Source organism: Melanerpes formicivorus, unplaced genomic scaffold (genome assembly GCF_026170545.1).
Source record: "Melanerpes formicivorus ecotype bairdi unplaced genomic scaffold, bMelFor1.0.p_v2 SCAF_1, whole genome shotgun sequence".
Taxonomy (NCBI): domain Eukaryota; kingdom Metazoa; phylum Chordata; class Aves; order Piciformes; family Picidae; genus Melanerpes; species Melanerpes formicivorus.
In genome coordinates, this window is record NW_027142353.1 from 35,341,285 (window position 1) to 35,368,478 (window position 27,194).

A 27,194-nucleotide genomic window follows, 5' to 3' on the forward strand; every position below is an offset into this window, starting at 1 on the left:
TAATGTCCAGTCTAAACCTACTCAGTCGCAGCTTGAGTCTGTTCCCTCTTGTTCTGTCACCTGTGAGAAGAGACCAGCACCAGCCTCTCTACAACGTCTTTCAAGCTACACAGGCTTCTGGCATGAATTTCAAACTCCAAATAGTTGACTTGGGTTTCAGTTCTCTTTGTGGCACTTCACCTGCAGTCAGTAAACCGAGGTTTACTGCTGCTGTAAGGTCTTCAGACTGCAAGTTAAACACGCTGCCTTCTATACTGAGTGAAGCTGAGAATCCTGACCTGAGCACTGCTCTCAGTTCGCATCCAGCTTTTATTCTTGCCATTGCTTCAAGATGTGTGATTGACTTTCTCCTATATTTTGAGAGATGTGAGAGTATCTGAGAGCTAAATATCAGGAGAAAGGATGTGACAGAGCCAATAGATAAGGAGCTCCTCAGCCCTGTAGGGATGGGAGAGGGCAGATATCTATGGTGAAACCTAGAGAATGGGGACACTGCAACATCACAGAATCATAGAATGGTTTGGGTGGGAAGGGACCTTAAATATCATCTAGTTCCACACTTGCCTGGCATCAGCAGAGACACTTTCCACTAGACTAGGTTGCTCACAGCCCTATCCAACTTCCAGGGAGGAAGCATCCACACCTTCTCTGGGCAACATGCACCAGTGTCTCACCACCTTCAGGGTAATGAATTAATTTTTTTTTCCTGATATCTAGTCTAAACCTACCCTCTTTCAGCTTAAAACCATCACCCTTTGTCCTATCACTACACTCCCTGATAAAGAGTCTCTCTCCGTCTTTCCTGTAGGCCCCCTTTAAGTACTGACAGGCTGCAACAGGGTCTTCCTGGAGCCTTCTCTTCTCCATGCTGAACAACCCCGATGCTCTCAGCCTGTAGTCTTAGGGGACAAGTCCTCACAGGGGACATAAATCAGAATTCAAAAGAAGGTAACCCAGAAGTTGGGGCTGGAAGAGGCAAAATCACAGCTGAGAAACTGGAAATGAGCTGAGGATGCATGTGGCCAGCCAAGAGAGAAGGAATCTGTGCCATGATGTAAGTGTGAAGATGATGTAAGAGGAGGCAAGTGCAAAAAACTATTTTCAGCTTATGAATAACGATGCCAAAAGGCAGGTATGATTCGAGGCAAGGAATGGCATGGAAAAGTAGATGATGCTCCAGTTCAATGCATCTAAACCAGAATGTAAATGGGCAGGAGAAAGGGAATCAGCCAACAGTCCACTGTAAGGGGCAAGCTGGGAAAAAATTAAAAAGGTATCATGACTGTAAATACAGATACAAGTAATTAATGGAGCCATTTGATACCTGGTAAATGCTTGCTGCTATAAATAAACAGAAGTGGCAACTGCTTGCTGAAAACACAACCCTGCAAAGCAGGAAGGAATAGGATTTCTGTCTTCCATCTATTAACAGAACAGCTCCAGCCTGGCAGCTGCAGCTTCTTCCACTACTGGTCTCTGCCAAGAGAGTTGGAAAGAGCTCTTCCAGCCTGGGACAGTAATCCAGGCTGAAAACGGTCCCCTTAATCCCTACGCCAGCAGCATTGCCATTCAATGTGGTGGAAGGACCAAATAACAGCTCCCAGGATATCTCTTAAGCACAGTCCAAATTTCTGCCTCCCATTAGTAGTGCCCTAAGTCATTCCACCCTCCCCATGCTCTGGCAAGCAATTTTTGCAGGACTAGTTGGAGCCAATCTCTTTTATTTTATGCTGTGCTTTCTGCTGCTCTCTTGGTGTAATCTCTCTTATCTCTGAGAAGTGTTGCAGTGCCAACAGCCACCCCTCATGATGATAGGCAAAGTGAACTCTACCCTGCCAGATAGCCTCTGAAGAGGGGATAAATCTCTTTCAGCCTTGTTCAAGGATGAAATCCTTGAATCATAGACTCTTCAACTAGAGTAGGCTGCTCAAAGCCTCATCCAGCCTGGCCTTGAACATTTCCAGGGATGGGGCATCTATAACTTCTCTGGGCAACCTGCTCCAGTGCCTCGTCACTCTCACATTAAAGAATTTCTTCCTGATCTAGTATCTTCCCCTCTTTCACTTTAAAACCATTACCCCTTGTCCTGTTACTACACACCCTTGTTACGAGTCCTTCTCCAGTTCTCTTGTAGACCCCCTTTAAGTACTGAAACACTTCTCTAAGGTCTCCCAGAGCCTTCTCTCCTCCAGAATGAATAGAAATGAATTTTCTGCCGAGGCACTGACAGGGCTGCAGGCTTCAGTCCAATATCTATGTTTTACAGCGAGCAGCTAAATAAGGTGCCATCCTACATCCTGGAGTTCTTATCCTGGAACAGGGTCTGAAAAGCTCCTGCAAAAAGGCTCTTGCCCCTCAGAGCATTTGGCAAGGTTTTTGATCAGCACAGGCTCAATACAGGATCAATTTAAATCCATGGTTCACAGTGTATTTGCTGTCCTCTTTATAATGTGTGAGAGACTAAATTCAACCCCAAGCTCTTGTTCCACAGCACCTTACTCAATCCCTTAGCTTGCTCAAGAAAATCAAGAGCATATACATGCCACCATCTCCCATTTCCCCTATGCTTCCCATGGAGCTCCTTTAGCTGAAATTAAAATTAAACAACATGCATTGATCTCCCTGGGAGCACAGGAGCACAAAAAGGGAAGATTTCTCATGAAAACACTCTGGCAACCTTCAGCAGAGGAGGGCAAACAATACCTCTGCAGTGACAACTCCAGGAGTCAACAACATCCATGTGATAAATGGCTGCCTACAAAGCAATTTCCCCAGCGAGCTGCTAAAACTGTTGGGGTGGCTACATCCAGACCCTGACACCATGAAGAAATTGTAGAGATGATGCTGGACTGTCCTTGTTGATCAATGCACCATGAATGGTTAGCAGCATATCCAAAGAGACCTCTCTGGTCATGCCAGTTCTTGGGAGTGTCTGGGACACCAGGTTTTGATGCCACCATTAACTTGCTGCCAAGGACTTGGAAAAACAAAGTGACTTACAGTTTAGTTTCCATGGTTAAACAAATGAAGGAGCTGAGCCAGCAGCTCTGTCTCTTTTGGCTGTCCTATTTGCTCCACTGTCAGAGATTATTTTACATCCTTCTTAATTGAAAAAACCTCAAGTTTGTTTAATGGGGGAAAAAAAAAAAAGAAGGAAGGAGCTCTGTTCCTTGGAGCGGAGTTTACCTAATTCTTTCCCTTGCAGATGGCCTTTGTGTTGCTGTTGGCTACTGGTAGGTTGAAATTGCAGTCAGCCAATTTGCAAAGATACCTCACTGCTAGATTCACAGATATCACAGCCTTCCATGGGAAGTATGGGATAGGAAAGGGAAAATAGGACTCTTTTAACATATTTGTACTGCTTTACTGATACCTGGCCAAGCACAGAACCGGGTCAGTATTGATGGAGATGGGAAAAAGGCATGAAGATTGGCCCTTTTCCCCTCATCCATGCAGAAGTCCCTGCCCTGTGCCTTATCCCTGCAGTCAAGAAACATTTGTATTGTCTTATTTCCTAGGTCCTTATTTCCTAGATGTTCAAGGAGGCATCTGAGAAACTGACTTCATTATGCTGGACAGGTTTGAGTTCATGGTTACAGGTCATCAATCCCCAAGAACACCCCGCAACCATGGGAGGAAGGACTGCAACTCATAAAATGTGGAGCCATGAGATGGCAGCAGCAAGGAGGCTGGTTTCAGGAGAACTCTCTCTTTTACAGTGGCCAGATCCTGTTCTCCCTGTCTCAGAATCTTCCTGAAGTGATGCTGCAGCCTCTTTTGGGCATGCTGTTTCCCCATGGAGCACCAAGTCTTTGCTGCTGTCTCATGGGAGCGGTGGGGTGAGGGGAGAGGGAAAGTAATGATTTACTCACATATGGCAGAAAATGATAACATTTCCCCAAATGAACATAAACATGTTGAACTTAACTTCCCTAAGCTTCTCTCTTGCCAGGGAAAGCAGCAATTACTGCTATGAGGCAAGAGGAGAACATGACACACAGACTATGTTAAATGCCAGGCAATCCCCAGGGAAGCAATTAGCACCTTGCAGGTTTATGTCTTCGGGGTGCAGATGCTTCCATGCAGGTACAGACAAGCAGCTGAAAATGTCTTGTACAACCTCATCTGCTCTGAACCCCTGAACAGAGCCATAACTTAGTCCTTCAACCATGCAAGATGCTCTTCTGCTTCACTAGGAGGGCTCGAAATGTGAGTAAATGCTGGCAGATTTATAGGGACACAAGCAACCAGCCTGAAACCTCATTGTGCAAGTGTTTTTCCAAGTGCAGCACAATATAAAACAAAGGCACATTCTGTGTTTGAATCCACTGTGAAAATCTGGGAAGATAAAAATGACGCGGGCAGCTGAGCTGTGGCTAAATGGGTAGAAACTGCTTTGAACACAAAATAGCTGTGACACAGCTGCAGATTTCAGTAGGCTCTCTCCTTTCAGAAAAGGACCTGCCTGATCATTTCTTTGGTTATTAGAACAAAATAAAAACCCCATGACAAAGCAAACAAGAAGGGTGATGCCAGATGATTTGCAGATATACAGCAGTTCCCAGTGAAGGAGCAGCTTCAGCTTTCAGTACAGTTTGCAGTTTTTCTCCTGGTAACAAAATAGGAGGCTACTGAGGCAAGGGGAAAAGAACAGAGGCTGGGCTGGAGAGGCTGAGGAGCAGTATTTGACAAGTGTAAGTGAGGAGAGATGGGATAAATCACACCAAGGTGGCAGGGGTCACACTGCAGGGAATAAGGAGAGGTGAAGAGTGAGGACTGGGAAACACATATGCCAAAACCAGAGCATAAATATTTACTGCAAAGCTTAAGTGTGAATAAATGGCTGCAGTCCTTTTGCTGTGGTGGCATTACACAGCACAAAACTTATTTCTCAGAGGCCTTGAATTTGCCAGGTGCTGAGCAGCTTCCCAGGAACTGTTCATCAGCCCATGACTCTGAGACTAGCAAGGTACAGGGGGAGTGCACAGGACTTGCTGTTGCCAGTTACCAGCCTTGCCAGCAGCTAGCAGAGGAATTAGAGGCTTATTGGGCAAGATCTTTAAACAGCCTTGACAAGCCTGTGGTGCACTGTGCAGAACAAGGTGTTTCAAACACTTCACTCTCAAGCACAAACAGGACTTCTGGAGGAGAGAGAACCATCAAAGCCGGAGCTCTTTGCAACACTTCAGAGAACAATACAAACTGTGATGTAATGCCCTGTGGGCTCAGTTCTTCAACAGATGAGCAAGTTTCAGGAATCTAGAGATTTTTTTGAGTCTACTCAGTGAACAATAACCATAGAATCATAGAAGTGGTTTGAGTTGCAAGGGACCTTAAGGGTCTCCAGCTCACCTGCCATGGAAAGGGACATCTTACACCACACCAAAAGCCCCATCCTATTTGGCCTCAAATGCTTCTAGGGATGGGACATCTGTCACCTCTACGGGTAACTTCTTGCATCACTCTCACAGCAAATAATTTTATCCATAAAATCTATTCTCAATCTCCCCTCTTCCAGTTTAAAACCACTATCCCTTGTCCTAACACTGCACTCTCTGATAGATTCCCCCCAATCTTTCTCACCAGATCCCTTTAAGTATTGAAAGGCTGCAATGAGATCTCCCCAGAGCCTTCTCTTTTCTAGTCTGAACAACCCCAACTGTTTCATCATGTCCTCATAAGGTTGCAAAGCTGTTGGTGCTCAGGTCTATTATAGCCAGCAGCACAGGCAGAAAATATCTATAGTAATTGATGCTATATTTTATAGTTATGATCATCCCTTGCTTGCTTAAACAGCCTGACATGATGGTTAAACCTGTGATGTCTGATGGGAGGTCACACATTACCGGTGATGCAGAGGACTCACCACTATCTGTGATGCTTAAGAGAACACCAGCTCATAAAGAGACATAAGGATATATTCAAGTCATAAAGGCAGTGTCACTGAGGATGATCAGACAATTCTCTGTTCTGCAGCCTCATCCCTACTGCAGCAATGAAAATCAGTCCTGTCCCTTCCTGTCACAAGACTGGGGACTGTTGAGCTGAGAATTGTTGGGAAGTGGTTGTGGAGTCTCCTTCTGTGGAGACTTTCAAGACCCATCTGGATGTGTTCCTGTGTGAGCTGTGTTAGATTCCATGGTGCTGTTCTGGCGGGGGGGGGTGCACTTGATGATCTTTGGAGGTCCCTTCCAACCTCTAACATCCTGTGATCCTGTGAACTGCTCATGCTTTTCACTTACCCTCAGGCGACGTCCAAAGACAGTGACCTGTCCCCTTGCTTGCTCCTTCCTCTGCCTCCACTCCACGAGATTGAGGCCATTGTCAATGGGCAGGGTGACGTTCCTCTTCCCCACTGTGGGGTTGACAGTGCCAGCCAGCAGATGTGGTTCGGTTTGCAGGGCCACCTCCATGCCATTAGCGAGCATCAGTCTGAGAGAGCCATCGGCACCAATGTAATAGCTGTTTCGGACTTGATCTGGAAAGAGAAAAGAGAGCTTTTCCTATGGCTCCCCAGTGATGCAATTCCAACCTTTCATTTGCTCCCTCACTTTGGCTTCATCAGAATTTCTGGTGGCTGTCACGAAATGCACTCTATCATTCACCCATCCTGCTCACACCGAGCAAGACTTGAGTTTCATAAAAGATGGGCAATGTAAAGATGGACAATGTAAACATGGACAATTTCTTTTTCATTCTGATGAGGTTCTACACCTCAAATTCTTACACAGGCTAGAAAAGGCACCAGTGGAAGGCACACATTCCTCCAAGCTAAAACACTGGATGGTGACATAATTTGCCTTAAATCACATTCTGGCTGAAACTTCCCTTGTTTTTATATCCTAAAGATCCCAGTTTCACTACTGTATATGAAAAAGTAGGGCCACCTACTTTCCTCATCTTATACACCATCTAACAAGGACAGGAGATTGCACAGCACATTTAATGCTAACCAGTTCCCAAGCAACAGACAAAGTCTTCCACTTGGGTAATTTTTGAGGAGGGAACTGAAGTTCTCATGTTTGGAGAGAGAAAAGAGACACTAAGGTCCCACAGATATCTGTACATCTGGCCTCCCCCAGCTTCTAAAAGATCAGTAGATTTTGAGGTCAGGGTTTGGAAGTTGAGGAGTGAAAGAGTAAAATCCCTTCCACGTCTTTTATAAAATACTCAGGCCCTGTCCTTTGAGTCTCCAACTGACATTGCTCTCTGCAGAGCAGAGCTCATGAAGAGTAAGAAAACATGAAAGTAGCCTGGAAAAGAGAAGACTGAGAAGCAATCTTAAATGCATATAAATATCTGAAGGGTGGAGGCCATGACAATGGGGCTGAGCTATTTTCAGTGCTGGCCAGTGATAGGAGAAGGGACAACAGGTACAAACTAGAACACAGCAGGTTTAACTTGAACTTAAGGAAAAGCTTCTTTCCCTTGAGGGTGCCAGAGCAGTGAAACACACTGCCCATAGAGGTTGTACAGTCTCCTTCTCTGGAGACTTTCAAAACCCACCTGGATGTGATCCTAGGCAGGCCTGTGTTAGCAGGGGTATTGGACTAGATGATCTCCAGAGGTCCCTTCCAACCCCTACCATTCTATGATTCTATGAGACTTGCTCCGACCAGAATGGCTTTAAAAGGCACATTATACAATGATGGCCTTACCTAAAGCTCCTCGGGAGCTGGAAAATATGACAATTTCTGTCTCCTAGGCTGCCACAAATACCTAATTGTGAGTAAAACCACCCATTAAAAATGCATGTCAATTGCTTTTCCATTCTGAGGCAAGTTGGGTTTTGTTCACTAGTTACTCTGCCATCGCTCAGCAGGAAACAAGATCACAGTGAAATTATCATCTCTTGTCTGGATGAAGTAGATCAGCAAAGAGCACAGTCTGGTATGATTAGGGAAGGAAACTTGACACCAGTTGGTCTTTTTTATTGTGAGTCTGATGTTACTCCTCATGTAGCCAGCTGGAGTCTTGCCACACTGATCTCAGCAGGACTGCAGCTCAACTCACTGTACACAGTAGTGATGGTCTGGAGCTGCTGTGGCACTGGATTTTTGGAACACGTATAGCTGTGACCCACAGTGTAGACCCAAGTAGTTTAGCTGTATCACTGAATATTTGAGTTAATAGTCTTTTGACATGGACTCCAGCAGAGGCAAAACCCACTCTAGTCCAGTGCAAATGGAGAGAAAGGGAACAATTAGTCAGCTGTCCCCATTCTTTTCTTAGCTGCTTGGTTTGGTGAGAAAGTGGTCAGAGATGCACTTTAAATCAAATCAGTCAAACATCTCTGCACAGCCAATACACTCCTCCCTCCTTCATCCTTCCCCAGGAATCAGGGGAAAGCTTGAAGGTCTCCATGAAACTCACTGGACATGTGATGTTCCTTTTGAGTAACATAGCAAGGAAACTCCACAAACACTCTGGGCAGCCTGTTCCAGTCTTCTGGCACCTTCAGAGGAAAGAAGTTTTTCCTCATGTTTAGGTGGAGCTTCCTGTATCTAGTTTGTGCCTGTTGCCCCTTGTCCTATCACTGGGCACCACTGAAGAGTCTGGCCCCATATTCTTGACCCACGCCCTTTAGATATTGATAAGCATTGATAAGATTTCCTTCTCAGTCTTCCCTTCTCCAGGTTAAACAGCCCCATGCCTCTCAGCCTTTTCTCCTCCAGAAAGATGATTCCAGTACCCTTGTCTTCATAGCCCTCCACTGGACTCTCTGCAGCAGCTTCTTGTCTCTCTTGAACTGGGAAGCCCAGAACTGGACACAATACTCCAGGTGTGGCCTCACTAGGGCAGAGGAGAAAGTGGACTTCCCGTGACCTGCTGACCACACTTCTTTTAACGCATCCCAGAAGACCGTTGTCCTTTTAGTCCACAATAGCACACTGCTGGCTCATGGTGAACCTGTTGTCCATCAGGATTCCCAGGTACTTCTCTGCAGAACTGATTTCCAGCAGGTCAACCCCCACCTTGTACTGGTGCTTGGGGTTATTACTCCCCAGGTACGGAACCCTGCACTTGCCCTTGTTGAACCTATTTTCAGATAAGTGTATTTCTTTAGATCCACACAGTTTCATAATTTTCTACTTCTGAAGATGGTCAAGCTGTTTGTAACACTCCGTGTCCCAATGGCAAGAGTGCCGCTCTGCTGGAGGGCAGCACAATGATGTAATCAAACGTGACACCATTATGTAACTGTGCCTTCAGCCCTGGGTGTATCAATCACATCATAGTCAATTATCTCATGAAAGGGCTCCCAGCAGTGGGCTCTATTGCTTAATTAGGCTCTTGAGGTGAAGCCAACCTCATGTCTGTGCAGCTGCCAAGCATCTTAATGCACTTGTCTGGGCTGGAGTGAGGTAGGTTGGATCTGTTTTACAAGCTGGAGGAAAGAATAAGAAAGTCATTGTGCTCCCCTATGGGAATAGTGAGGATGGATTGAAGGTACTGGCACCCTCTCAGAGCCACCTTTTCCAAAGGCAGGAAAAGCAGTGTTCAGGCACAGAAGGCAAAGCTTTCTTGTAGGAACACTTGCTGCTGTTATAGAGATTGGGAAGGAAATGCGTGTCCCAGAGATGTGGGGACAAATGTGATGCTGGAACATGTTGCTGTCACATGGAACATTTTGTTCCTCACAAGGGCAAATGATGTTTGACACCCCATTGCCATCAGGCACCGACCATGAGTAAATGAGAGTGGGGGAGTGAAAAAGTAAAGAGTTTGCTGATTCTTTTTCTTTCTCTAAGGCCCAGGGAACACGAGCCATGGCTCACCCTGACCCTAAGGAGGCTTCGGTATTCAGAAACTGGAGAGTCAGTCTGGCATGGTTTCTGCACTACAACTTCTGCCCCTACCAATGTATCAGCACAGTGCTCCCTGGCAATTTATTCCTCTTTTCTTTCCCACTTCATCACCTTTTCCTCCACCTCATCAATCCTCCACTTCCTCACCTTACCATCACCACTAGAACTGTGCTCATTTCCAAAAGCAACAAAATGGTTCCATCAGTCCTACCCTGGCTACCCACTTCTTTTTTATTTTGTGCCTCCCTATATCAGCCCTTTAGCTCAAAACCAGAGCTCTTGAGGACAGGGATGATAATTTTTCTGGATGCTTCCTTGTGAATGTTTGAACAGCCAGAAAACAAAGAATCGGAGCAATTTCCAGTAACCAGCTGGAAGCCTGTTCCAGGAGGAAAGTAACTGTTAAGTTGGAAGCCATTAAGAGAATGAAGCAAAGGGGTCAGCTGGAAGTGTGGCTAGATTTATGCAACCCTATTTGTTATAACAATAATGGTAATGATGATGGAGGACTGTGGTGCGTGAGGACTGCTCAGCAAGGGACTGGCCGAGAATGAAGCAGAAAACATCTGCAGAGCAGCCATGGTGAGAGGGAACGTGTCTGAGTAGGTGTCAGTGTGTCTGTACCAGCAGGTGGGGAGCTCTGGGAAGTAGAGGATGCAGGTGATTCTTGGTACTGAGATTACCAAAACAATGCGTGTTTCCTGATGGATAATCCATTGCATGCAGCTTGGCTGGGAGAGGGACAGTGGCCCAACTCACCTTGGAGCAGGGTGTAGAAGGCTCCAGATGCTGATAAATTAGTGGTTATTGTAACATCATCCTTGCTGGAGGTTTCCACCTGGACATGCACGGAGCTGTCAGTGTCGCTGCGGAAGCTGCTCACTTGGCCAGTAGGGAAGGTCACGTTGGTCAGGCGGCCAAAGCTGTCGTACCTGAAATGGAGGACGGAGTGAAGTCAAAAGCTTCAGCAGAGGATACAGGAATCATCCTGTATAATTAGAGATCAGGTCCTGAAGGCTTCACCCAGATTTTTCCCACAGGAAAACACGCTGTTACTCTGTCAGACTGTCTTGACTTTTTTGGCTTCCTGAGAAGAAAATCACAGCTTTTAGCTGAGGAAAATCAAGCAAACAGAAAATGACTAAACAAGTATTAGTCTGTATTTTAACATGAGTTTCCCTATACTTATCACCTACATTACGCTTGTTTACAAGAGTAACTTTATTTCCCATCCACTGTGCTTATGGAAAAGCACTGGGCTGTGCGCCGTGTCTAGCAGAACTAGGAGTTTCTGAAGGCAACCAACTCTTTTGTATGGTTGTGTCATGAACTCTTTAGTAATTCTCTTTTTTAATGTTTTTTCTTTTCTGTCTTATTTTAAAAGCTAACATTAAGGTAGTAACAAGAACCTAGCAGACTGACCACATCAGGCAAAGAAATATCCTTTGTGAACATTGTGTAGAGCTCTGGGCACAGCTGAGACCCCCACATCTACTGTTTCTGTTCATCGGTCCATCTGGAAGGACCAATTTAAAACCATGAAAAAGCAGCCCAGTTTTCACCCCTACTGTGTCCTTGGCTTTTCCAATGAGGGAATCAACATGAGCACCATCTGGGAAGGTTTCTCTGATGTGGACACCTGTGTACCAGGACCCAGATAAAATAAGCTACAGAAATGCAGGTCCACAGAAGTTAACAAGCTGGGGGCTTAATTTTCAATAAAAAGGATTAGACACTTGTGCCTAGAGACCTCCTGAGTTGACAGAGCAAACACACCATCCTGCCATTTGTGGCACTGCAAAGAGGGTGTCCTTGGGTCACAGACTGAGCTGAGAGGAGAGGACTGGCAAAAGACTTTTGCAGTGAGGCTATTGTAAACTGAGATGGAGAGCAGCAGAAAGCTCTGGTGGCTTGGACTTTCTGATTCTTGGGTAGCCATGGATGAGATGGACCTTCAGAGAAGGGATATTTAAATAGGGAGAAAATAGAAAGAGTCCAGCAAAAACAGTCACTTTTTTCAAGTCCTGCCCACATATTTAAGAATGATTTATATGCTACCAAGAAAACAGATCACTTAGAGATGCAAAGTGAATGGTGGGTGAGCAGATAGGATGTGTTTTTCTGCAATACTCAGAGGCAAGCCTTTGATGGAGCACAGTGTCTAGTGAAGGGCACCATTCCTCAGAATGATAAAGTGATGTAAATGATACATTAAAGACAGCAAGCTTAGAAAACATGATCTAAGAGGCAAAGACAAAAAAATGTATTAGTTGATTTAGAAGAGAAAAAACAAAGAAGTGGGATGACACCACCTTGACAACAGTTGTTCTGAAGAGGATTCTAATTAGATGTCTGTCATGACTGTTGAGGATGTGACAAAAAGTAATCAGGTTGAATGGAAACAAGGAAGATTCAGGTCAGAAGATCATAGAATCATAGAATGGTCTGGGTTGTAAGGGACCTCTGAAGGCAGTCTAGCCCGAGCCCCTCTGTAGTCAGCAGGGACATCACCTTGAATGTCTCCAGGGGTGGGGCTCCAACCATCTACCTAGGCAATCTGTTCAAGTGTTCCACCACCCTCATGGTAAAGAACTTGTTCCTAACATTCAATCTAAATCTGCTCTTCTCTAGTTTGAAGCCATTGCCTCTCATCCTATCACTGCAAGCCTTTGTAAACAGACTCTTCCCATCCTTCTTGTAGGCACCCTTCAGGTTCTGAAAAAACATTGTTAGGTCTCCCCAGAGCCTGTCTTCATAGCAGGGGTTCTCTAACCTCCTAATCATTCTCATGGCCCTCCTCTGGACCTACTCCATCAGGTCTATGTTCTTCCTGTACCGAGGACTCCAGACCTGGACGCAGTACTCCAGGCGAGGTCTCACCAGAGTCAAGTGGCAGAATCACCTCTCTGGATCTGATGGCAACACATCTTTTGATGCAGCCCAGGATGCCATTGACCTTCTGAGCTGCAAGCTCACACTGTCTGCTCACATTCAGCTTCTTGTCCATCAGGACCCCCGAGTCCTTTTCCACAGGGCTACTTTCTAACACTTTAATCCCCACTCTGTATTGATAGTGAGGATTGTTCTGGCCCAGGTGCAGAACCCTGCACTTGCTCTTGTTGAGCCTCATGAGGTTCACCTGGACCCAGCTCTCCAGCTTGTCCAGGTCCCTCTGGATGACATCCCATCCCCTGTGGTGTATTGACAGCACCACTTGGCTTGGTGTCAAAGATTGAGAATGTTTTCCAGCTATGTGGTTGCTTTAAGCAGAGGAACAGATGGAGTGCTGGAGATCCCACTGCCCAATGCTTTTAAGAACAGGTGAGAGAAATATGTTAGAGTCTGGACACAGTGATCAGACTTCAGAGGGACTAGATGGTTGAAAAGCTCTCAGTCCTCCTCTTCAGAATTACTCTGAGATGGGGAATACGACAACAGCCCCCAACAAATAACAGAACAAGATGGATAAGGAAAAAGGGGTGAGGAAAGAAGAAAAAGTGCTCTTGAACTGCAACTCATGGAAGACCTCGAAGCAGCCATTGGATGAGCTCTGAACTATGCAGAAAACAATAACCTCCTCTTCCACTCTCTTTTTTTCCCCCAGATTTGTTGACGGTGCTGGTAGTTCACGTTTGACAATATTCTGGTCATGACTCAGTATGAGGAAGGGCTGGCTGAAAAGGTGATTTCTGCCCAAGTTTAGTATTCAGTGTATGATGACTAAGTGGGTGACCTCATTGCGAGTCACTACAGCCCTTGGGTTTGAAGAAACCATTGCATGAGGCTTTTCTTGGCCAATGGGCAGAGGGGGAGTTAGGAAGTTAGATGAGACCATTTGGTCCTCCACAGTGTCAGCCTATCAGTCATGGCGTTATCCACACACAGAGGATGGAGGAGCCTTGCCCTTTCCCTTGGTGATCAAGCAGCTACTCACAAAACAGAGTAGAAGGAAGGAAAAAAAAAACCAGGGATAAATTCAGAAGTGCATTGCAGGAGTTTGGCAGAGATCAGTTAAAGCTTTTCCAAGCAGCTAGCAGCACACAGCTCGGAACTGAACTGAATCTCCTTGCAACAGCCAGAACTGAAGTGCTCTCACTACCAAATGCTTTGCTCCATGCTTGTGGCTGTCCTGTTTGCACTGAGATGCCATGTGTTTTCATTGTGCTTTCTGCACAGTCATCTGCACATCTCCTCTAAAATCACAGGTTCTGCTGAGACAGGACACAATTTAGTCTCTCACTTGAGCAGAGAAGACATGCTAAAGGTGTGTTGTGTAACACCCTGAATTCTTTCTACTATGACATCAATAGTCCAGTGAATAAACCAGCCTGAGCCATAAGGGTAGACTCAGATCTCAACCGCTCAGAAATTCAGAAAAGGTGGATCTGAATCTGGCACCTCTGACTTGGTGGGATTAGTAACTGTACAGAATTTATTTATACTGTTCTATTTACCTTTAAAATAATGAACTGCTCCTGAAATGGAGCTTGATTCAACTCCTAAAAATAATGGCACAAAGCTAGACATGCTTCATTGAGGCCTAAAGGGGGAGTTTGGTGCCAGATGTAATCTCAGGTGTGAGTGTGAAAGGAAGCAAGTCTGCAGATTAGGGAAAGGACAGTGAAAGTCAGAACAGGTGCTGAGAGCTTGCTCATGTGATAGAATTGGCTGCCATTTTATTTAAATGCTGACTCAATGTCCTGTGAGTCATATAGAATCATAAAATGGTATTGGCTGGATAAGACCTTTGAGATTATAGAGTCCAACCATTATCTAACTACCATGCCTAGTGCTAAACCATGTCACTTAGCATCACATCTATATTTTATCCTAATTGAACAACACTCAGCACCTTTCTGAGAGTCAGCACAAAACCTACACTCCATGCAAGCCCTACTTAGGTACTCCAAAGAGAGTTTCAAAAACCTCTGGCGACTCAGCTAACAGCCCCAAGCAGCAGCAGACACCAAGCTCCTTAAACTCTGTTCCTGGACATCCAGTTCCCATCACCCTTACAAAGGGTCCTCCATCTCTCTTCTGGGCAGATGTTCAAGTAACCTCTGCCTGTGTAAAATGGGTTACAGCATAATGAAAGTATGTGCTGGTGCCTAGACCTCTGTGCACATATTTTTCTATTTAAGTCAAAATGAGTAAGTACAAGAGGCTTAATTTACACAGTCACATTTTTTCAGCTATAGAAAATTCACTCTATGGGGAAGAACTTCACCAAGAGCAAGGACTTCCATTTGAGACTTTGAGTCCTGAGAAGCAAGGCTAGTTTTGGACCAGAACAGTCTGGAATGGGTTTAAGATGTCTGCACATTTATATTAGACTTTTGGCAACTCCTTAGTCACCCCATTAGCCTCCACCAGAAATAACCTGGACCATCTGTGTTTTCTGCATTTGCAAGAGCTGCTACCCCTCCACCAAGCAGCCAGGCAGGGACCTTGCAAGCACTCACTTTGGGGGTGACAGCTCACCTATTTGCAGCTGCAAGGAGGTCATGCCTAACAAAGGGAGAAAGGAGGGGAGGCAGCACAATTAGACTGTTCCCATTTTTATTATTAATTTTAATTGGTGGCAGATGAAGTGTAAAACACTTGTGCCCAGACAGAAACTCCTTTTAGCGCTGTGATGGCAACGCAAAAGAGGTGTGGGAAGCCAGTTAGCATGGACGCACATGGTGTTTTTCTCTTGCCAAGCAGTTCTTTGTTTCTGTTTTACTCAGGAATGGAGCATTTCCCCCCCTTCCCCTTGATTTAGATCGCACAGTACATACCTGGTATCATCTATCACATAGTCACAGATGCAGCAGCTTGAAAGCTTGCACATCCCAAACTGATAAATGTGCTTAACAAGTTAAACGACTCAAATCATTCTACCTCTGTTTTCAGCCCTGTAAAGGCACTTATAGGGCACATCCTTTACTTGGAAAGGAAGGCCAAGATCCTGTAGCTGCAGGTGTGCCCTGGTATTTGCAGTAAGACAAATCTCTCCTAGTCACCTCATTTTGTAGCTAAGCTGCCTAGGCCTGTTTCCACAGTCTCTGGATTTAGAGGTGGACCAGTTTTCATCACAGCCTAAGATTTCTGTGTTCTCCAAATGCTCTGAAAGCAGCAGAATTAAGGACTTGCTGAACCAGGGGAGAGCACACAGCAGCCACTCGGAGCAATGAATTCATCACCTGCTAACACAGCTGCTGCCTCCCATTCAAACCTGCTGCAAAGACCCAGTGCTCACAATTACGCTGACAATTATTAGGCCAGCAAAGGAAGCCGTTGCCATCCGTTCCCAATTGGAAATGCATTTAGCTAAGGTTCAATGCACAGAATTAAAATGGTATTTGGTGCTTATGAGGCTTAATTGTTAGCTTGTAAACATTCAGAGCTTTCATTTATCACATTACCATTGTGTAGAGACCTGGGCCTTGGGAATTAAAAAGAGCATCCTAAGTACCGTCTATTCAGAAATCAATTCCTTGCCTCAGTCTCTGGGTTTCCTCATTTTAGCTTTTACACATTCCATTGGCCTTTTAAAACTACAAGTCAAACAGATTGGAAAAAAAATCACCATGATAATATTGCATTTAGTGCCAAAGTGTCCTAATGTACCTTCCAAGCTACACTTTGTGTGTGCTTATGCAGATGTGTACCCACCCCCTCCGAACAAGCTCATCTCTTCCCAATTTTCAAAACAACATTAAACACAACATTAAAATCAAATCCATAACAGACAAACTGATACTACTCAAATGTGTATGAAGGCAAGTCCTCTCTACGGTGACACAAGGTTAGGTTGCAGCCACTGTCTGCAGAATTTTGCCAGAACAAGGGGAGGAAGATCTCCCTCTGGTTTTTATAATACTCACTATTTGCTTGGTTCTCAGCTAAACTCTGATGCCAGGCATTCATTTCAGGCTCAAAACATCACCTTGAAACTTAAGAGTTGCATTAATACTGGACAAGTACTATTTTTTCATGGCTTTTACTAGAGTTTCACCTAACTTCTTCAGAGGAACAATAATGAGAATATACTTTATCATGAAGAAGTTGTGAAGCAAAGGAATATTCCAAAACAAGGTAGGAGAGTAAAATCATAGACTGATAGAATGGCTTAAGTTGAAAGGACCTTAAAGGTATCTGCTCCAACCTCCCCATCATGGGCAGGGACACCTCTCAGTTAGACTCAGCTGCTCGAGGCCTCATCCAGTTCAGCCTCGAACACCACAAGGGAGAAGTTATCCACAATGTCCCTGGGCAACCTATTCCAGTGTTTCATGACCTTCCAACTGAAGAAAAAAATTAAAAAGCAAAAAAATGTTTCTCATATTCCTGTCTGCTGCAGAAGCAGAAGGAAATGCTCACTTGAATTACACTAAACCAAGGATGCCACCAAATATCATGAGGAGATAAAGGGATGTTATAGATAGAGTGAGCTAGCTCTTCACAGAATCACAGAATGTTAGGGGTTGGAATGGACCTCGAAAGATCATCCAGTCCAACCCCCTGCCAGAGCAGGATCACCTGTACCAGATCACACAGGAATGCATCTGGGCACGGGGGGGGGGGGGGGGGGGGGGAGGGGGGGGAGGGATACATGAAGCTAATTGGGCACACAAATCCACAGAGTTTTGAGTATCTCCAGAGAATGAGACTGAGGCAAGAGGTGGCAGCTCTTCTAAAGGCAGTAAGTGTTCATTTTGTCTCTGTTTTTTAAGAAAAATTGCAAAGCCTTTATGGCAACTACAAGGCAGGCTGAGTCTTCACCTCACCATGAGGTGACCACGATGCCCAATTCTAGCATCTGCGTCACCCAGACCAGGGTGCCCAAACACTGCTGGTGCTGGGGTTGGACTTCTGAAGAGTCCCAGGGGTCATTGGGAAGCCATCCAAGGTCTTCTTGCATGCTCAGTCCAGCTGGCTCCTACCTTCCATTCATTACAGTGTGTGAGGTTTGGCAGAGTTTGATTCTCTGGAAAACACTACCAGCCAAAGCTCACCTTACCTCCCATCTGAAGATCTGGCTCCACAAGGCTCTTTGCCCTCCAGGCATCTGTGAGCCACTTCTCGGGCAGCCCATGAAAAGGTTTTGAATTTCTGGGTTTGGCTGAAGTGATGTTTAAGTATTTCATGCTGTATGGGAGGAGGTGACCTTTGAAACTAATTGAGCACACAAAGGACCTAAGTGAAAGAGCCTCATCTGGGCTAAATAATACATAGAAGGTTTGACTTTAGCTCAGAGGGAAATTGAATTAACATGCAGTGATACCATCTCAGGGAGCTAATCAAGATAATTGCCGTATTCTTGGTTTAAACAAATACATTAATGAGAATTTCCGGATTCTGAAGCAGATAAACAGCAACTGCTAAGAAACTTGGTTAAGGCTGGTAGCAATTTTTTCAGGTCAAGTGAAAAAGCAGCAAGCACAAAGCAGCGAATAGTCACACAGCATCCTTTGTCTTTGACTTGAGGAGCTGAACAACAAGAAGCTGTTCCCCTGGCACTACTTCCAGATCAACTTCCTTTGCTGCTGATTATCACTGTCACAGGTTCAACAGGAAGGCAAGTCTTTAATCCAGTTACTGGACAAGCTGTGCTGCACTGCATTAATTGACAGTGAATGTCAAGCTCTCTGCAGAGGCAGAGAAAGTCTACATAATGCTAAAATCCTCAAAGAAGTCCTAGATAGGCCTTTGGGGATGGGCTAATTACTGCAGGGAGCTAGGTTTCACTCTCAAAGGAAAGGGAAACTGCACACCATTATATGCTGAACCTTACTCAGCTCTAAACCTAGTAAAGCAGGATTGTTAGAGCAAGCTTTGGTGTAGGATGTGTGAAAGGAAGAGCTGTAAGCAAGTCTGTCACTGTCTGAAGACAGCATCTGTCTCCTTCCCCTACAGAAATGAAGAGCCGACCATGACAGCCCAGCCCAAACCCTGGGAGGACCTGGATTCCCTGGCATGCCCTGGACATATAGAATCATAGAATCATAGAGCTGTTGAAGTTGGAAGACACCTTTGAGATCATCAAGTTCAACTGCTTGCCTAGAGCCCACAATCCCACCACTATTCCTAAGCTACTACCACTAAACCATGTCCCTAAGCAGCATATCCATATCTTTTAAATACCTCCAGGGATGGTGACTCTACCACATACCTGGGCAGCCTGTTCCTGATAACTTACTCTGTGAAGAAGCGTTTCCTAATATCCAGCCTGAACTTCCCCTTGTACAACTTGAGCCCATTTCCTTTTATTCTCTCATTTGTTGTATGTGAGAAGAGACTGACATCTATCTCTCCACAACCTCATTTGAGGTAACTGCAGAGGGTGGTGAGGTCTCCCCTCAGTCTCCTGTTCTGACAACTAAACAACAACAGTTCCCTCAACCATTCCTCATAAGGCTTGTGTTCAAGGCCCTTCACCAGTGTAGTTGCTCTTCTTTGGACATGGTCTATTACCTCAATGTCCTTCTTGTAGCGAGGGGTTCAAAACTGAACACCAGTGCCAGAGTACTGACCTCCAGGACTCCAGTACATAGACCTCATGCACTCTGTTAGTGTGGGGTCAGTCTTTTCTTCCAAGTAACTAGTGAGAGGATAAGAGGAAATTACCTCAAGTTGCACTGGGGAAGCTTTAAGTTAGATATTAGGAAAAAATTGCTTACTGAAAGAGTTGTCAGGCAATGGAAAAAGCTGCCCAGGGAAGTGGTGGATTCACCATTTCTGGAGGTGTTCAAGAAACATATAGACATGGCACTTCAGGCCATGGTTTAGTGGGCAGAGTGGTGTTGTGTTGACAGTTGGACTTGATGATCTTATAGGCTTCTTCCAACCTTAATGATTCCATGATTCTAGGTCACGGCTCTTTGCTGTATTGTCATAAAGTCTGACTACCCTGGGTGATCTTGCTTTGGCGGGGGGGTGGATCCCATGATCTCTGGAGGTCCCTTCCAACCTCTAATGTACTGTCATACTGTGAGAAATGCCCTGGGAAGAGCAGAAAATGAAGGAGGACCAGAAATGCTGGACATTCACATACATAGTGTTGCCACTCTTGCAAATGTTGCCAACCACCCTGTGTGGTGTCTGGTTTATCACGGAATCACAGAATCAACCAGGTTGGAAAAGACCTTCAAGATCATCAAGTCCAACCTATTACCCATAAAATTCTTTCAGAACCTGTAAGTAGTTACAAAAGACGGAAATAGCATGAACAACTTCCAAATGATACCTTGATCATATTTTACAACCACTATCATGAGGCATGGTGTGGGGTTTGATCTTCAGTTTTGCATAGAAGATGGTTCTCTACAGACAGTCAGATAAAGGCAAACCTTAGAAGGATATTCTTCATAGGGTCACTGGTGTGGTTGTTTACTCTTAACACTTTAAACAGCGTGCCCTAGCCCATAAGCAACTCTTACATACTGTGAGAAACATGAAGGTTTTCCTCAGTCAGATTTGATGGCTTCATTTTCTTGGCCACAAGGAAAACAGAAATATGAGCTTCACATTCTCCCCTCCCCTCAAGCAGAACTGAACATTACTCAGAGCACCTTCCAGCTGCTCTTGATCATGGGATTTATCTAAATCACTTAGACTTCCTCAGTGTATATTTCCTGATGTTCTGATACAGAAACCAATAACCTGGAGGTATTGGATGCTGATTTGGTTTACACTATCTTTTTTGACTTCTTGGATGTCAAAGGACTTAGATTTCATCCAGGCATGCCCTATAGTTTGTGTTTGACTCATGCAAATCTTCTATCTGGCAAGAGTATGTCTTTAGAGAGGCATCCAGAGACATGATGTAAGACAGCAAGAAATTGAGAATATACTATTTCTCATGGTTGCTCACTCTACTCGTTAGGTAGCCTCAGTCATGCCTTCCTGTCAACTTGATTATCTCTAGCTTTGTCTTCTAGCCCCTTACCCTTCTGAAGTCTTTCCCTGATAGATTAAGATTGGTGATAGGTTTATGGTGACATGCTGTGATGGAGACACTTCCCAGTCTTCTTCATGTTAAGATAAAAAGATCAAATCTTTGTTCTCCAGCTTAATGCACTTTCTCCTCATGAATGCATTTTTGTTTGGTTTTTTTTTTCTGAACAGCCTTCATCTTTTACTCTCCTTCATAAAATGCAAATATGACAACTGACAGTATTAGTCTCATCAATCCTGTAGAGGGACAAAATCAGCCTCCTACTATCCACTACAAGTAGAGTTGGACAAGTAAATGCACTCTTTTTTTTTTTTTTTTTGTCCATCTAAATGACAAGTTAGACAGATTTGCAATGGAATTACAGAATCAGAGGATCAGAATGATAGAATCATTTAGGTTGGAAAAGACCTTTAAGATCATTGAGTCCAACCATTAACCTAGCACTGACAAGTCCAATGCTGAGGATCACACTGAATGACTAGACACATTGCTCACTACAACCTCTCAGATTCAATGCTCATCCCAGTTCTTCAGATGTGGCCTGGTTTTTTTGCTTATCCTGGCATTAGACTGTGTAAGAATTGATTAGTTTCCACAAAACCTACTTATCAAGCAATCTAAGTTATCTCACTTTCATTTACTAATCTTGCCATTTTATCAGTTCTAATTTTATATTTCCCCCAGGATTATGCATGCAAAACTTGGGTAGAATCAGTCCCTGCCAATTCATCCCAAGCAACCTCCTTGGATGATTCCCTACTGCTGATTACTTTCTGAGAGCTATCACAGAACAAGTTCTGATATGTACTTTTCACAGCTTGGAAGAAGAGATGATCTGCTTTCCAAGTCCTTAGTGGACAGGACAAGACAGCATAGGATAGGATAGGATAGGATAGGATAGGATAGGATAGGATAGGATAGGATAGGATAGGATAGGATAGGATAGGATAGGATAGGATAGGATTAAGAGTGACAGTCTGATTCACAGAACCATAGAGTGATAGGGGCTGGAAGGGACCTCTGAAGATCATCTAGTCCAACTCCCATGTTAAAGTAAGTAACATTTAAGTAAGGAAGATTTAGATTGAGGTTATAAAAAAAGCTTTCTAACAATAAGCTAAGTAAATGTATTATCAATAGCAATGTTTATGAATAACCTAGATAACTTTAGAATTGTTTAGGTTGGAAGAGACTGTAAGATCGTCAAGTCCAACTGTTAACCCAGCACCGCCACAATCACCACTAAACCATGTCCCTCAACACCATATCTACTTTTAAATCCTTCATGGAATGTGACCATTTGAGGCTGTGCCTTTAAGAAAGGGACAGTGCTGGAACACTCTGGCTGAATATTTTGAAAACAAAGAGAGGTCTAAACAAATTTCATTGGTAGATTGGTAGAATGCAACTTTAAGTTTTAGTGTAGCTGGAATTTTCCTCAGTTCCATTCCTCTCTGCTCTCCCTTTCCAGCCTGTCTGCTTCTGAGCAACTAGCTGGAGTTTTGACCTTGAATACCAGATAAGCACTAACCCTGCATGCGCTTGGAGGCCTAATAAGAATTCTCTTCCATAATAACTGTCTTTTCTCTCTCTAACCCTTTTTGGGAAAAAAGAGAGGTAGGGGGAGAGAGGGAGGTACAGGGGGGGAACCCTCCTCTGTCTGGAGGAGGGAGTTTTGTTCCTGTATTTTTCTTTGCTGTATATTTCTGTATATATAATTGTAAATACTGTATATATTGTGTATATACAACCTGCATTCCATATTGCTTGTGAATACAGCTCTACCCTTTTGCTTCTCTGACTGGGCTAGCTGTGGTTTCTTTCTTTGTGGGGGAGGGAGAGCTAGGCCTTCTCTCAACCCACCACAAGGAATGGTGGGTGACTCCACCACTTCCCTTGACAACCACTAGGGTGAAAAAATCTTTCCAAATGCCCAAACTAAACTTCCCCTGGTGCAACATGTGTCCTTTTCCTCTTGTCGTATCTCTTGTTACTCGGGAAAAAAGAGTGACCCCCACCTCACTACAACTGCCTTTCTGATAGTTGTAGAGAGCAAGAAGGTCTCCCTTCAGCCTTCTTTCTCCAGGTTAATCAATCCCAGTTCCCTCAGCTGGGCTTCAATATCATTTGTGCTCAAGACCCTTCAGAAGCTTTGCTGCCCTTCTTTGGATTTTGATAGTATGCATTTGACCAGAATGTGGACATCTGCACTGTAAACATCCGCAGCTGAGCTAATCCTTCTGGACTACCTTTACAGAGAGAAACTTTCAAAACACAACTCCCCTCATCTCATCCCAAAGCAGACACCTGACACAACCCATTAGAAACTCATCTCAAAAGTGCCTCTTCTCTCCATTGCCTATAAAGGGAGGCTGAGGTAACTAATTCAGATATAGCCTTTTACCCTGTAGTTCTATAAAGCTGTATCAGAATCTGCCAGGAACAGTTAAATAGAGATAACTGATCACAGGTTTGGATGAGATATCTCTGAAGGCACATTCCCAATTCTATTTTCAGTGATGCTGTGCTATCATATAGTGCTGAGTTGCTCCAGTCAAGATTTCCATAGCCTAACCACTAGAGAATACCATCTTCCATTTACCTCTAAAATGCTTTCTTATGACTCTTCTGAAGTGCTTAAAAGGACCAGAAGGATGACTTCCACAAACCCTCTATTTTGTTGGATAGCAAGAAATAATGGATCACCGTTATAAATACATCCAGGGAACAAGTTGTATTTCAGCTTCTGCCTCATTTTATCTCCTTTATATCTGCAGTCACGCTTTTAAATAAAAGATTATGTTTGATGTATAAATCTGACCACAATTAGAATGTAATGTTTGGTTTGCTTCACTGTCCATGGCTACATCTGTTTTCAAGCACAGGAACTATTTGGGTTCTTTGCAAAAAGAAAACACCTCTTGATTTAGCACAATGGTCCTGACAATGCAGCAAGCTCCCATTCCTGTAGAGAAAAACACCCTGTCTTGCCTCCCTAAAGCCTTCCTCAAGCAAATTCAATGTAAGAGTTGGAAGGGTATTAACTTTGATTCAGGGAGGAATATTGCTATAGTAATTGCAAGCAGAACATTGATGGAATGCAAATAACCTTTCCTAAGATTCATCACAGAGTTTCCAGCAGTTCCTTTTGAAGCAAGAGGAGTAATGGTGAGCATTAAGCAGAGAAATGTGAAACCAGGCCTGGAACATTTTAAAGAAAGAACCAAAGCAACTGCATGCCTAGCACACAGCCATGTGGGTTCAGCCAGCTTTCCTTCCCTGAGTCTCTTTTGGCTTTTACAGTTTTTTAATTTGTAATCTTGGAGACTGTCTCTTCTAGTCAAATGGGGCTCTGACAATGGGTCTATTATTATGGTAGCTGAACAATTCCATGTATCCATTCAAATCATGTGGGAAAATAGGCACCAAAGAGGGAATTTCATAGAGGCCAGACTTGAAAATCCAAATGACCCTGCTGAAGAGGGAGGGGAAAGGACTCCCAATGGCAGGATGGCTTTGCAGACCATCATTCTAGATGTCCTTAATTCAGGTACCTATCTTTTTCCTATTTGATATCAGAAAAGTGTTGTCTTCATGTCATTGACAAGCAGGGAATTGCTAATACTAATACAAAAAAGTCAAACCAAGTCACAGCTACCTCTGGGTTTTTCAAGGCATCCTGTCTCTGCTGAAAAAGCTCTTTGGGGCAGGGATGGTCTTGAACTGTTCTGAGAATGTTTGTAAAGCTTCGTGAGGCCAGTTACAACAATAGAAACTGAGCAGTCCGTTAATTACAGCCTCATTTTCTGAGCAAGCTGTCATTAGTCATTGCTGGTTGTCATCCTACATCAGCCATTTCAAACAAGCTCAGCAAAGACACTGCGTCAGGGGAAGGAGGTGAAAAGCTGCAAAAAAGAGGATCTGATGGAACTTTCACACTTCTAAGGCTTTCGAAGCCAAGCAAAATTCTCTGACAGTAGCCTAAATCCCCAGTGATAACTACAGTTAAAGAGAGCCAGGTGTCCAAATTACTTAGATGACTTAGAAAAACTGAGCAGAAACCCTGACTGACTCTTGACTTGGTAGAGGGAGTTTATTCAAACTTAACATACTTCTAGCATGAGGTGTTTGTGTGAGATCAGATATTCCCTGTTTCAGGCAATAATTCTGTGCAGGGAATTAAATTCCATCAACTTCAGAGAAGACAGAATGAAGTCAGCAGCACAATGTTCATAATATACTTACTCATAAAATGTTGTCCAACCATTTTCATTGCTTTTGGTGGCAAGGAGACCAGAGTTGCCGTGGTAGGTCATCATGGCCACTTCATGCCCCTGCGTTGTTACACTCTTGAGGGCGCTGTTGGTACCAATTGTCACCCAGTAGACTTGGCCATCGGGCACCACCAGCCACAGGGGCATCCCCGTGGAATCTCTTCGGATGTTGACTAAGTTGCCATTGTTGTCAGTGATCAGGGTTATATCTCCATCTCCAGAGTAAGTAAAATTGTAAAGATAATCTCCAGTGGTAAGGCTCTGAGTATAAAGGTGCTTGCCACTGGTGTCAAACAAGTAGAGCTCCTGGTCTATGGGTGAGGACAACTCATAGAGGTTTTGTGTGTTGAGGAAGGGTTTGTTTTTCCGAATGAAGCGGATGCGGATATTTCCCAGGTCAGCAACGTACAGCTCCCCATCGGCACACACTGCCAGGGAGGATGGCGCATTGAGCTTGGCATCCTTGGCATAGCCATCATCCCCTGAGAAGCAGTCGCAGTTAGCATCATTCTTGCAGTCACAGCTGCTTGGTGCCCCAGCGACCAGAGAAATCTCTCCATTGGTGGTGACCTGCCTGACACGGTTGATCTTCTTTTCGTCGGTCTCAGCAATATAGAGGACCCCGTTATGGGAGACGGCCAGGGCGGTAGCAGACTCCAGCGTGGCATGGATTGCCACCTTGCTAAGGAGGAAGTGATCCATGCCTGGCACCTGGCAATGCATAGGTCTCCCTGCCACAATGCGCACTTGGTGGTTCTCAGATATTTGTAAGACAACGTTGTTGTCAAGGACATAGAGCGAGTTGTCCATTGGATTGACTGCAAGGTCCGTGGGCCATTCCAGACGAACCTTAATGGCAAGATAACACAAGGGAATTATTACAGCAAGGGCTTTTACACTGCATGATTGCCAGAAACCCATCACAAGGAGGAGGTTTCAACATGTATTAAAGGGAGAAAGGGTAAATAAAGCACAGCTAATTATTACTGCTTGATATGGTGGCCATAGAGGACAGAACTTGGTGTGAGGGGGGATGCTTAGCTGCTGGTCACACAAAGCAGACATGTGGACATCCACAGTCTGCATTGCAGCAGTGGTGGGAGCAGGCTGATGGACCGGCAGGCCTTGATTACATCTTCACAGAATCACAGAGGTTGGAAGGGACCTCCAGAGATCATTGAGTCCAACCTTCCTGCCAAAAGCAGGATCACCTAGGGTAGTCTGCACAGGAATGCATCCAGGTGGGTTCTGAGTCTCCAGAGAGGGAGATTCCACACCCCACCCCTCTCCTAGGCAGCCTGTTCCAGTACTCCATCACCCTCACTATAAAAAAGTTTCTTTTTATGTTGAGGTGAAACCTTCTATGTTCAGATTTATGTACATTGTTCCTTGTCTTATTACTGTGCACCACCAAAAAGAGATTGGCTCCATCCACTTGACACCCACCCCTCAAATATTGCTAAGACATTGATCAGATCCCCTCTCAGCCTTCTCAAGACCAAACAGTCCCAGGTCTCTCAGTCTCTTTTCATAGGGGAGATGTTCAAGTCCCCTAATTATCCTCTTGCTCTGCACCATGGCTTCTTCCTGCTTCTCCATCTTGGTGTGAGGGGCTGTGGGAAGGGGCACATTGCCCAGGGAATGCAGGGATAAACACAAATATCTAAAGATTCAAGGGAGATTTCCCTTTGCCAAGCATTCCTATGTTTTTGAATTGATGGAGCCTGGATCTGATAGCAGAGACCCGGGACTAGGAATTTTGTGAAGTGCTATGAATTCAGTCAAATGAAACAATGATCCTCTTGCTGAAGGATTTTACAGACAAGTGGCTGATCTGCTCTGGGCGAATGACAAGGAGAGAGGGACAAAACTGGCAGCTGTGTCAGCATGTGTGTATGTCTAAGTTATAACCACCCATTTTCTGCTTGATGTTGCAAAAATGCAAAACAGCAATTCCCAAGGAATTCAGGCAATTTCAGCACACTGAATAAAAGACTTGTGTCTTCACAGTGGTTTTCAGAGTTGGTTTTTTTTCCCAGCATCATGGAAAAAGTGGTCACCACAGCTCTGCACCGATAATCTATATACATAAACAAACTGAAAAAGTTGTTGGTAACACCATAATGAGTGAGGTCTCTATTTCTAGCTCTACTTGTACAACACTCTGTC

The 27,194-nt window shown here is 44.5% G+C and overlaps 1 protein-coding gene across 6 annotated transcripts in view; it reads right to left on the minus strand.

Annotated features, from left to right (window-relative positions):
* Positions 1 to 27,194, minus strand: part of TENM4 (teneurin transmembrane protein 4) — a 736,598-nt gene that overhangs the window by 26,027 nt on the left and 683,377 nt on the right. For all 6 annotated transcript variants that reach the window (XM_068140091.1, XM_068140118.1, XM_068140125.1 and 3 more), the window contains 3 exons: positions 24,997 to 25,874; positions 10,569 to 10,741; positions 6,243 to 6,478 (listed from right to left, as the gene is read on the minus strand). In XM_068140091.1, coding sequence (XP_067996192.1) covers positions 6,243 to 6,478; positions 10,569 to 10,741; positions 24,997 to 25,874 — 1,287 coding nt within the window. The remainder of the gene's footprint in view (positions 1 to 6,242; positions 6,479 to 10,568; positions 10,742 to 24,996; positions 25,875 to 27,194) is intronic.